A 12,997-nucleotide genomic window follows, 5' to 3' on the forward strand; every position below is an offset into this window, starting at 1 on the left:
CCCTACCTCTAACTAATTTTACATGACGTGTCAATAGTTACATCCTGTTGTCCTGCCAGGCTTATGCCAACTCAAGTCCTAACGCTACCTCCCGATGCACAGTTGCGGAAGTGATCCCTTTTGCTCAAGACACGGCTGTGTTAATCCGGGGGCCATAGGCTTAGTCGATGCCCACAAAACAAACTCACTTTTACGGGGCGGGAACGTCCAGGTGGTCAGCAGTAGAGAACTACTGATGCAGCAAACTTGGCTTGCAGCAGTTCATCCGGAACAGGAAATCACTGTATGCATCTATTTAGGACCGAACCGTGTCAACCAATGTCATTCAACACTGCCGCTCCCGCGCATCCGGCCGAATCTCGCAATGTCGGTACGCTTTCCCAGGGCATTGCCAGCCTTGTCGCACCAGTGCACCAACGCGACACGACTGTCGGAGCCCTTCCATTGCTGCTACCTTCGATCCTTGGAGAGGGAGTGGTCTTGTCGTGCGGTAGCGAGCTGGGGTCGCGGATCAGCTGCTGCGCTCTCCAATAATGATCTTTCATGCAAGTTGCATGTTCCCAGCCACATGCAGTCTGCACAACGAGACCATCCCGCACTCTTTGCTATTGGGAAACCCACTTCATACATCCCTCATAGGGCTGATGCTGTGCGATATGCAGGGTGGGCGCGTGTGGGTAGTGCCCGTGAGTTAGCACTGCCTTGGTGCTGGGCACATGAAAGAGGTTGGGTGGGAACTTGAGACTATTCATATCTCTAAACCTTCTGAGCCTCACAATATCCTGAGAAATATATAACAACAAGACTGATATCATTATGTTCGATTTTCCAAAACATCCAGCATAGCACCAATTTCTACATCGTCCAATCCTAGTTGTCTTTCTTGTATTTCACTGTCTGAGTTGGACGGTATCTTTCTAGGGTTTCTTTTATTTGCTTGGTGTCTTTTCCTATCTTGAACTCTATTTTAGTTTCATCCGTCGATCTCATCAGATTACTCAAGATGCCTAAAGTCACTGCCATCCGTAACGGCTCAAGCTCGCCCCCCGCAATGCCTACACCGAGTCTCAGTCACCGAACATCGTTTCCTTTATCATCAATCGAATTCGATCATATCCAGTTCCCCCAGTCATGGGAAATGGCTTGGGAGGCTGCAGGTCAGACCAACTTCGAGCGTGCCCAGGCATTTCTCTTCTTCTACCGCGGCAGCGATGCCGCCGTCAATAGCGAACTCCGATCTATCGCTTCGAACCCCACATACAAAGATGTAGCTTCATTAGCTGCTGCGGTTGGGAAGCGCGTCTTTGGCAACCGTCACACCAGCTTCAACACCAACCCGCTTTTGCAATGGTTGCGTTTCATGCTCATCAAGAGCCATGCACTCGCTTCCACCAAGACTAAGCCTGTCCGAGACTTCTTCTTCGACCCATCCATTTCCCGTAACTTGCCTCAACTCCCCGAAAACCCTGTCACATACCAATACCCCACTGCACCTCTCAAGGTCATAATTGTTGGTGGGGGACCTACAGGCCTCGCATCTGCGATCGCCCTGGCCGAGAAGGCCGGAACAAGAGTCGAGGTCCACGTTTACGAGGGCCGCTGGGTTCAGCAACCAGGCTCTTCTTTCGTTGGCTATCCTCCCAAAGCTCGCCGTCGCGACCAGGTTGTCACACTCCAGGACTCCGTCACCGACCTCATGAGCGACAGGACAAGACAGGCCGTCTTTGGCGAATGCCCCGAGCGTGTTTGGCCTGGCTCTAGCAACCTGCAGATTCGCAAGCTCGAAGATGGCCTCCTGAGACGTGCACAAGATAGCCAGTTCCGCGATCTTATCTTCTTGCATGCGATTCAGGTAAAGAGAGAGAACCTGGCAGAGTACGGCGACTTCCACCTCATGCTCGGTGCTGATGGTGCCGGCTCTTGGTTGCGCGTCGCATATTTTCAGGGACAGGAGGAAGAGGTTGGCAAGAGTTATGCTCTTGGAGTCGCTTTCGACAGACCTCGAGGACTCCCTTTCTCGCAGCCTATCAACATCTTTCTTACCATGGGCCAAACTCGTTACCTACTCAATGCTAGCGATTTTGATGGAACTGGATATCTTAATATGCAATTGACCGAAAATGAGTGGCACCAGATGATTTCAGTGGATGGCTACCCTTGCACGTTCGGCCGGCCAAGCTGTCTTAAGATTAATGGTCGTCTCCTCAATGGATACCAAGAAAACCAAGTTTTTGCTCCTTCTCAGCAACCTGATAGTCCTCTCTGGAAGGCTATCCTCGATGGCCTCGAGCTGTACGGTTTCAAGCAATGCGAAGTCACCAATATTGTCCGCATTCCCATTGTGGTCCGCCGAATTAACAAAGCGATTGAGCGACTTCCCCAAGGCGACTCTTCTGCACTTCGGCGACCTCACGGCATCGTCGCTCTGGCGGGCGATGCTGCAATGACTGTCCACTTTTGGCCTGGCCGCGGTGCAAACTCTGGTATGAAGGCTGGTATTGCTTGGGCCGATGAAGTTGTCCGCGCGCTCATGCACAGCCAGTTTGTCGGGCTTGAGCCCAGATCTCTAGAGATGTACCACGACTTTCTGCAAAAGCTTCAGGAGCGTGAGCACGGCGGTCGCAGTTTACCCATTGTAAAGCAGACTGGCGACCCCAACATGATGGCCTGGCTAATGCGCAACGCACGCCTCATTCCACAGCACGTTGCTATGGAATGGCTTGTTGGACAGATGCGTCGCGATGGCATCCGGATTCAGAAGCGTGCGGACTGGGCTTTCGAGCAGGTTGCCAATTTAGAGACGCAACTGCGAGAAATCTTGAAAAAGATGGATCCTGTCACTCTCCAGGAGATGGCTGCCACATTCCCGTGGCCAACGAGAGAGATGGCTGGAGCGGAGGTACTGCCGGAGAGGTCCGTCGTGGATGCTTGCTTGAAACAAGGTGATAGCAGGCAAAAAGACCTTCCCAAGCTTGAGAAGCAAGCAAAGACAAAGAAAAAAGACAAGAAAAGGAGGAGCGCGGAGACCTCATTGTCTGGTGAAGAGATATCCCCGGCTTTCCTGGCTAGCCTCGCCGCTGCTGTAAAGCCAACGTCCCAGCGAGCATCCTGGCGTTCTTTCAGCTTCGGTAGGCCGACCCAGACGGTCCGATAATAGCGAAAAGCCCCACGATCACGGCATTTGTAACGGAAAGTACGGATAAAAACACAGGTTGAAAGGCCTTTGATGGCGTTCTGGCGTTGGCGGGTAATTTTATCTTTAGGACTTTGACTGGTGGTACGGGAGCCATTAGATGTTCATCAGATTACTTAGGGAATCATCACATGTCAATAGCACTGGGAAGGAGGCGTCTTTCAGATAGCTGACTTGTAAATGAATCGAGTTTGTGTTTACGATTGTGGTAATCGGCATTTGCAACAGGATAAATAAGCAAATCGTCAAAGTTAGGCCCGATGGTGTCGAGTAGTTGCGGAAGAAAGAGACAAAAGACAAATGATCCTTTCCCAAAAATGAGTCAAATACTAAGATCAAGAGCCACAACACATTAAGAAATAATCTTCTTATCAATGTTGTGTAACTCCAAAGGAAACTTGTGCCGGCAACTCGCTCCGTTGCAATCTTCTCGAGGGCATTGATGTCCAGACACACAATTGGGATCGTTACAGCCTAGGCCAGAATGGCAGTGCGACTGACGGGCAACAGCACGAAGAGCCTGCAGTTCCTTGTGGCCCAGCGATGGTCCGTGTTCGTGAGAACACCTCCCCAACACCTCTTTGTGGGGACATCGGCCGGTGAGATGGAAGCTGTTGCACATCTTCCGGTTTTTCACAATGGTAAAATCCTGCTGCGTGTAACTGAGTGGGGAATCAATACGCTGGCCGACCTTGTTCCGGTACACCCCTCGGACAGGAAATGCCATGGAGTTAACCGAGCCATCAGGCCGAGGTATGCCATTTCCTATTGGTGATATGGCAGGCTTCGCAGCTGCCGATGCGTAATTTGGCGACGGGGTCGGAGGAGGTGTCACGTATTCCGATGCTTTGCGCTTGAAGTTGACGAGCTTTTGTCGTCGGAAGACTCTGTCGAAGGAAAAGATACGAAATCGATCTCTGATATCGGCCAATTCTTTCGCAAAAGGGGGTCCTTCGATCAGAATAACCCTTTCCCGAATTCCATCGGTCTCGAGATGAGCCCCCAAAAGACGCGCGTATCCACTGTCAGCCGAAGCACCGAACAAGATATGCCGGCAGTGTACGTCTGCCGCGCCAAACTCGAAGTTTCCTGAGCGATGTCAGTCTTTCTTATTAATCGATCTCAAGTTGATAAAGTCACCTTTCATCTTTTCATCAGCGCATTCTTTACCATTTCCCGCATCTACGAATTCACACATGGCGTTCGGCATATTGAAGCCCCGTACAAATTCGTAAAGAATACTCGGATCAAGGACTGTACCCAACTCTGTATAAGTCTTTGCCAGACCCTTTAGATTGGCGAACACGCGAACAATGATTTTTAGGTGATGCGGTAGACAAGAATCAAGAGATTTCAACTCTGAGCACACTGCCTGCCTCAGAAGGCTTGCTGTTTTCTTGCCTCCTTCTACGCCTTGTTCAATGAGACTATCCAAAAACTGTACAAAGTAAGCAACAATTGCAAATTATATATGAGTGCAAGGTCTACTTACTGGCATGCAATCGCCGTCAATCAATACCAAAGCAAAACAGTGTTTGTCCTTGGCACGTTAGAACTTGCAGGGTGCCCAGCAGATGGGGATGCACTTTACCTTCTCTGTCTGCAACTGATCAATTCGCTCCTTGTGATTGTCTACAGTGTTGAACATAGATCTGACGAGCATTTTTCGTTCCTTGAGGTCCAGTTCAACTTCAGAGAGCTTGTGTGTGAGTTCACTAATGTGAGTAAACAAGTCCTAAGCGCCCGTGATCAGAAACAGCACCAAGTCAAATCGAATACAGTAACTTACTGAAATGAGAGATATTTTCTGGTCATCCTGTGCCTTGTAAACTCTCCATCTATCTTCCAACGATGACAATTGATGCTCAGCTGTGTTCGTCATCTTCGAATTGCGCGATTTACAACTCTGTGACATAAGCTGACGGAGAACCTCAGAAAGCAAGTGAGTGGTTTTAAAATAAAGACAGAAAGTGTCGGGAGGAAATGTCACGTCTTTTCAATTGTGGCAGTCCTTTGCAAACATATGCAGCCTCGCAGACTCCAAATATACAAGGCAACTTAGTTGGTAGCACAGCATGCAGCCTGGCGAATCAACAAGAGGCAACCTGCGGTACATTTCTTGACGCCGGAACAATCCTACCGACAGCACTGCCACATTCTTCGCATTCCTTGATTTTGGGGCTGGCTGCATGTTGGCCGACATACTACTGCCAATGAGTGGTCGCGTAGGGTCGAAGTCTGCCTTATGTTGGTGCGGTCCTGTACTTTTAGGCGACGGACCCGGCCGCGAAAGGCTTTTTGGGAAAATGTGATGGAAGTGTTGCTTTGCATGACAGACCGGCCGCAACTGAAGACCGCCTTCGCTTAATCACACCGCGAAAAGAATGATCGTTTAGGCTGTTTACAAATTCCAAGGTCGTTCAATGTATGACCGACACGTTGGTTTGGTCACTCATTTCGCTGGCAGCCTGTCGGAAAATCCAAAATATGATGCATCAGGCCGCAGACCCGTGCCGGCGCTAACCAGCACTCATGGGCAGTGTCAAATGACTGGTGTAAAATCTTAGCTCGCTAAATGTTTCGCGACTAACCTCTTACTACTAATGTGGCTCAGACGTGTCATTGTGAAGATGGATGCCTTGTACGCTACAGCCAAAAATGAGAATTTCGTGCCGTCGTTCAAAATTCCCTCGCTTGAGGAAACATGAGCAAGGGTATCATTAGAAGGATAGGTAGAGCCATTAAGACAATTTTAGACGATAATATGGCCAAGGTCTCAATCACTAGGCTAGCTTGACTCAGTGGCGGTATACTCAACTCGGCGCCCAAGCTCTGAAGGTCGGAACTACTACTGCATAACTCTTCGGCGATGTCGCAAATGCGACGTAAACCATGATGATTTCCGTGAAAGTTGCAACAGAGAGATGACTGCAGTGTCCCTAAAGCAGTACATGTCTTGAAAGTTCTTTCACGGTATTTCGACGTGCGACAGACCGGCAGCAGACGGATCCGAGTCCGGTAAACGACAGTTTTCGTGGCTTCAAATTCGTCCGACCTCGGGACCAGTGATCTCGGCCTTCTTCCCGTCCGCCGCTAAACCGGCGCCGACACAAGAGGAGTCAAAGCACTCGATGAACCCCCACGCCCCGGGCCGGCTCATTTCCGTTGTTTTTCACATGGGCCAGACCTTTGTACCGGGCGTCAGACCGTCTTAGATAAGGGAATTGCAGCTCCTGTGGAGCACGAAAGGCCGCCCTTGTCCAATATCGTGCCTGATTTCAACCCGAAGTGGAGGGCACAAGACGCAAAAAGTTGCAGGTTTTCCCCGCTGCGGGGACCCTCCGTTAGCACAGGTATCCAAAGACGGGACCCAATGAAACTTTTCTTGCTGGTGTCTTATTCTTTCATCCATGGATGACATCTTCGGAGCCGTCTCAGAGGTGATAACGTAGTGCCCGAGTTCGGATATGCAAGCCCGTGTGGGTATGCGGCCGAGAATTTTTTACCAATTGCTTTCCGCCTTATATACGGAGCTTATCCCGTCAGACACGGAATAAACTAGGACTGGTTGTTCTTCGTTTGGTGGACACATTTTCTTTTGGCAAACCCCGTCACTATCTCCTGTTGGCTACTCCCTCTCGTCAAGTCATTAGTTGAACTTCAGTTGCCAATACAACAAACCCATGCAGCACAGTGGCCTCTATCCTATGTCTGAAGAGAAGTCTTTGTCATTCCAATCATCATGTCTGAACATACATTGTCAGAAGTGCCCACGAGGAATGACGAGTTGCCACCTGACTTATTGGCGCTAAAAACATCCAACGCCGAGAAGGGTGTCAACATCATTGCGCAAACGCCTAGCCGCCCGTACTCTTATCGTGAAGACGAGACAGTGTACGATCGTTTCACGCCTGGCCGGAAGAGGTTGATCACAGCTATCGTGTCTTTTGGTGGTCTCAGCATCAACTTGGCGGCCCTACTGGTTTTGTCAGCCCTACCCGAAGTAGCAACAGCATTCAACACATCTGGAACTGTAATCAATTTCACCAATGCACTCTTCTTACTGATGATGGGCATCGGCGTTCTTTTCTGGGGTCCACTGAGTCAAGTTTATGGTAGAAAATGGGTAAGCACAATCACCTCTGTATATCCTACTACAATGTATCATAGCCACAGTCAAGAGTTTGGACAAACCTATTTGGTTCTACCGGTCTTCAGTTGAACTAAATATTGCAGATCTTCGTCGCGTCGTCAGTGCTGTTTTGCGCCTTCTCATTTGCGACTGGGGTTTCTCCCAACCTCATAGCTTTCTTCATCTTCCGGTCAATTACCGCATTTGCCGGAACTTGCTTCCTCGTGGTTGGCTCAGCTTGTCTCAGCGATGTGTATCGACCGACTGAGCGTGGCACGGCCTTGGGATGGTTTCTTGGTGGTACTCTGATAGGTCCCGCACTCGGACCATTTATTGGAGGTGTTATTGTAACTTTCTCGTCTTGGAAAAGTCTTTTTTGGTTCCAAGGGACCATAGGAGGCGTCGCCATGGTTTTGTCAGCCGTCTTTCTGCCCGAGACCAGTCACGGAAAGTGGTCCGAAGAGTTGGAAGGTTTGACGGTGAAGGAGAAATGTGGCCAAATCTGGGAGTGGGCGAACCCGTTCAGAGTTATCGCTTTGTTCAAGTACCCCAAAATTCTCATTGTGGTAAGTCTCCCTCCCCTTTCAATTGCAACGGCCATCAATAGTTGGTCTTGGGGTCCGAAACCATTGCAGGAGCAGAATTAGCTGCAATCTGTGTCATGGTTCGACTGAATGGTTTGAATACGTGGTAAGATCTCAGCTTTCCGTGCACCTCTTGCTAACTACAGATCCAGGGAGTTGCCGCATCTTCAGTCCTATGGAACATGCAAGTCCTTCTCACACCAGTGCGATATGTTATAAACCCAAGGTTCCAACTCACCTCCCCATTGCAATCCGGGTTTTTCTTCCTTGCCCCTGGTGCAGGTTATCTCGTTGGAACTTTCTTTGGCGGTCGTTACGCCGATAGAACGGTCAAACGATGGATCACCAAGCGTGGAAAGCGTGTGCCCGAGGACCGACTACGAAGCGCATTCATCGCGATGGGTGTAGTGATTCCCGCGAGCACCATCATTTATGGATGGGCGATCGACCAAGCTAAAGGCGGCATCCCCCTCCCCGTCATCTGCATGTTTGTGCAAGGCGTTGCTCAGATGATCTGCTTCCCTTGCCTCAACAGTTACTGCCTGGACGTCTTCCGAGACAGGGCGGCCGAAGTGATGGGTAAGAGACAGTATTATCTAACAACACTAAAACATTCACTAACCGAACTTTCTAGCTGGTAACTACTTCATCCGGTACACATTCGCTGCTATCGGTACGGCAGTGGTTCTCCCGGGGATTGATGGGATAGGTGTGGGTTGGTTCTCAACAGTGAGTGCTCTTTTCGTAGCGGTTTCGAGCGCTGCTGTCTGCTGTATTGTCATCTTCGGCACAGAGCGAACAACAGTGAACGAAAAGTCGGAACGGGTTTGAAGCTACGCTGGATCAATCGCAGTTATCAAGAGAGGTCAAGTCTCCTGGTATATTCAATTATCTAATCTCCTCAACCGGTTATCATTTTGATGTATGATCCATACTTCCAAAATCAAGACTGAAAATGAAAAGAAATATTCAAGATAAGAAAAAAGAAAGCAGGAAAACTGTTTACTGTTGCGTCATAGTTTGCCACATTTGGTGCTGGTCGCCTTGCCTCTTGGATATCTAGCCGTCTTGAAGATTGACATCCTTCTCAGAGTCTTACTCGTTGGATCATGTGTCACTAGTAAGTCCGGTCTCGAGATGTCATTATGTAGTGTAATCAGAACAAGAATCTAATAGAGATTATAGTGACTGCTATAAAGTGTCAGGCGCCCAGAGGGGGGGGGGGGGGGGGGGGGGGGGGGCACCGGCGCGGCACTAGTGGGGCCGTCGGCGGGGTAGCTGGGGGCCGCACCAGCACATAGTCAAGGGATTATAAAGGGATTCTAGCTACGCAGCCAACACAGACTCCAACAACAAAGGTTAGCCACTAAGACCAACGTTAGAGAAAGGCGATAGTATAATATTACTAAATTAGTGTTATAGCCAGGGGAACTGGGCTTGGTTAAGGGGGGGACCTGGGGGCATATAAGGAGCAGCTATAGTAGACCTAGGGGAAAAGGCAAATTAGAATAACAGTCAACACTTACCCCTACTTGTGCCTATTGCTAACCTTATTACTTTATATAACTCTAGCCTTTAATATATTCTAATTTCTTTTTATTTATAAGTATACTAACTACTAAAGTAATAATAATACTTTTTATCTAATTTTAATTAGTTACTTATTTATATAAAAGCATTACCTTTAAGTAACTTACCCTTAATACTAGTAGTATTATACTAAAAAAGTAATAAAAAGTAATTAACTTAGAAGGGTTAAGGGAAAAAGAACTAAGAAATCTTTTAAAAGCTAAAGTAATAGAAGTAAAGAAAAAAAAGTATATTAAGTAAATTATAGCCTTAAGAAATAAGGTACTTTTAAAGACTATTTATAGCTACTAAAAGAGATCTATTACCTTATAGCTAAAGCCTAAGTAATTATATATTAATACGTTAATTAAGTAATTAGCTTTTATTTAATATAAAAGAAATAACTAAAATAACTTTTAAGATTTTTTATTTAAATTAAAAAAGCGTTTTAATATTATAAAAAATAAATTTATAGTTAATAAAAATAAAGTATAGTTTATTAATATATTACTAAAAAATAATTTATTTTATAAGTAAAAAAACTATATATATTTTTATTATAATAAAAAGATTATAAATATAATATAAGTTATAATAAAAATATAGTTATAAAATAGTATAGCTAATAATAATATATAGGCTTTTAATATAATAATAAAGCTAAATAAAATAAAATAAAAGCTAAGCTAATTATATTAAAAGTTTATTAACTAATATAAAATAACTAAAGTAAAATACTTTAATATTATACTAAAGAGGTAATAGGTAATATATATACTTAACTACTTTATATTAAACTTATAAAACTATATTTTAGTAAAAGGCCTTTTAAGTATAAAATAAAAGTTAAATAATACTATAAAAAAGGCTAAGATACTTACTAAGAGTTATATAAAGGATATTTTTAATAGTTATATAAAGGAACTATAAAAACAGAGTGTTACCGGTCAGAGAGATATATGAAGGATGATTGTATTAAGGTCTATCTTGACGTGCACACCGCTACTTATAGTTGGGCACGCACTACCCACGTGATGGCTGGCATCACGTGACGCTGGCAGTGGCCACCCTGCCAAGGGGGTAACAACTGCCCCCCGACGCTTTAACAAGCAATAGTCCCTATTGCTTCACTGGGCTAGTCCGGTAACCTTCTTCTGCAACGGCAGAAGGCATGTCGGTAGGCGTGTCGGTAGGCGTGTTGGTAGGCGTGTTGGTAAGCGTGTTGGTAAGCGTGTCGGTAAGCGCGTCAGATAGATAGGGTTGAATTGAAGGTCGGCAGATAGGGGTGTCGTCTACTGCAGAGAGGTCGATCGCAACGTACGAGTGTAGGGCGTAGGTGTTGTTGCCTTTGTTTACCGAGGTTTGCTTCTCGGCCTGACCGGAAGGTCTGGCGGCCGACTCGAGGGTCAGCCAATTGCCCTCACGTGAAGGTGCAATTATAGCTCTTTTGAGAAGTTGCTATCTTCTTGCCCTTTCTGTAAGGTGGCAGCTCCTTGGCCTTTCGGCCAATACACCTGTCTCCCTACCCGTACAGAGGTTGTGCTACCACTTGTTACCGGTCAGAGAGATGTATAAAGGATGATTGTATTAAGGTCTATCTTGACGTGCACACCGCTACTTATAGTTGGGCACGCACTACCCACGTGATAACTGGCATCACGTGACGCTAGCAGTAGCTACCCTGCCAAGAGGGTAACACAGAGAAACTAATAGACTACTACTACGCTATAAGTAACACCTATTAAAGTAATAACTAATAAGCTAAAGGAATAACACCTTATATTTACGCTTATATTAATAATAAGTACGCTTATACTAGTAGTAAGTATATCTATATTAAAGCCTATAGTTAAAAAAAAAGAGAAAAGTAGTTATTTACTTTATAATAAGGCTAGTATACTAATTACTTATTATAACTATAAAAAACTTAGCTATATCTTTTTAAACTATACTATAGAATAATATTATAAGTATAAGTAATTATAGTATATAAAGAAATAATGTTTATTAGTAGCTATTAAAGTTAATAGTATTTAAATACTTTAAAATAAAAGGCTATATTTTTATTTTAAAGTAGACTTTTATATTTAAGTAAATAATATATAGTAGAAAAATAAAGCGTTAATTAACTTAGGAGCTAATAAGAATGTTTTATACTAGAGGATAATATATAAAGAGGTCTTATAAGTAGTATACTAAGAGGAACTAGTGCTATAAGGGATATAAGGGAAAAAGGCCTTTAACTATAGGATAAGGAGGTTAATAATAAAAGTAAAGGATAACCTTAAGGTAGTAAAGTCTTAGTGTTATATCTTTTAAGTTAGTAATAAGGGCTGTTATAATATAATCCTAGGGATTTCTTAAAGGAGAAAGGTAAAGCTAAACCTAGTATAGTCTATAATAGAATAAATATATTTACTAAGTAAAAGCTATTTATAACTAGTATAAAGGAAAAAGGCTATTTAAAAAGCCTAAAAGGAAATATAAGTTATTTTAATAAATAAGCTAATAATATATTACTTATAGTATAAAAAGATTAGTAGCTTACTAGAGGTCTTATTAGAGATCTACTTAAAAGATAATAATAATAAGCTAAGGGAGTTTGTTTTACTAAAGGAATATAGAGAGTAGGTTTATGTTTTTAACGTTAGCTTTATAGTAAAACTTGTACTAGATAATAAGTAAATATACTTTATTAACTTAGAACTAGGGACTAAGCCTTTATTTAGGCTTATTTATTTATTAGTAATAAAAGAGTTAAAGGAACTAAGGAGATATATTAATAAAGCCTTATAGAAAAAGTAGATTAAACCTTTAAAGAGCTTAGTAGAGGTATTAATCCTTTTTATACTAAAGAAAAGAAAAAAGCTATGCCTTTATATTAATTATTATAGACTAAATAAGATTATAATTAAGAATCATATACTATTACTACTTATTAATAAGATATTAGATTAACTAATAAAGGTAAAGTAGTTTATAAAACTAGACTTAAAGGATATATACTACTAGGTAAAGATTTACGTTAAAGATAAGTAGATAGTCTTTTGTACTTAGTATAGCTACTATAAGTATAAGGTTATACTATTTAAATTAATAAATATACTAATAACCTTTTAAGCTTATATTAATAGTAAGAATAACAGGGGGTTATTCATAAATAGTCACAAGGAAAAGTAGAGAAGAATAAAGGTAGACAGAAAAGGTATATATATATATTAACCGTTAAGGTATCGTTTTTCCTCGTTGTTATTATAAAACTATCTAAGTAAAGGAAATATCTCTTAGTTATATAGAAAGTCCCTTAGATACGTATAGTATCTAAGTGTATATCTAAGCGTATATCTAAGCGCCAAAAGGTACTTATAGTTTCTCGTATATATATATATATACCCGTATATGCCCGTAGATAAGCATAAGCGCCAGCATATATAATACTTAGAAGTATATGCGTTTATATACAGTAGACTGCATTAGTTTACAGTAGTTTACATTAGTATAGTTATATATAGTAATATA

At 43.7% G+C, this 12,997-nt stretch overlaps 2 protein-coding genes across 2 annotated transcripts; both read left to right on the forward strand.

The window, feature by feature from the left end:
* Positions 1-1,138: 1,138 nt before the first annotated feature.
* ColSpa_12649 (uncharacterized protein) lies at positions 1,139-3,154 on the forward strand (the record flags this gene model as incomplete). The annotated part of the gene is made up of 1 exon (XM_049278861.1): positions 1,139-3,154. The coding sequence occupies one exon, from the start codon at positions 1,139-1,141 to the stop codon at positions 3,152-3,154; it is 2,016 nt and encodes a 671-aa protein (XP_049134818.1).
* A 4,578-nt stretch (positions 3,155-7,732) lies between these two features.
* ColSpa_12650 (quinone oxidoreductase 2) lies at positions 7,733-8,740 on the forward strand (the record flags this gene model as incomplete). Its single annotated transcript, XM_049278862.1, has 3 exons — positions 7,733-7,891; positions 8,056-8,488; positions 8,544-8,740. 3 exons carry the CDS (start codon positions 7,733-7,735, stop codon positions 8,738-8,740), a joined length of 789 nt encoding a protein of 262 aa, XP_049134819.1.
* Positions 8,741-12,997: the final 4,257 nt, after the last annotated feature.

Source organism: Colletotrichum spaethianum, assembly GCF_022836535.1.
Source record: "Colletotrichum spaethianum MAFF 239500 DNA, contig68, whole genome shotgun sequence".
NCBI classification, from domain to species: Eukaryota; Fungi; Ascomycota; class Sordariomycetes; order Glomerellales; family Glomerellaceae; genus Colletotrichum; species Colletotrichum spaethianum.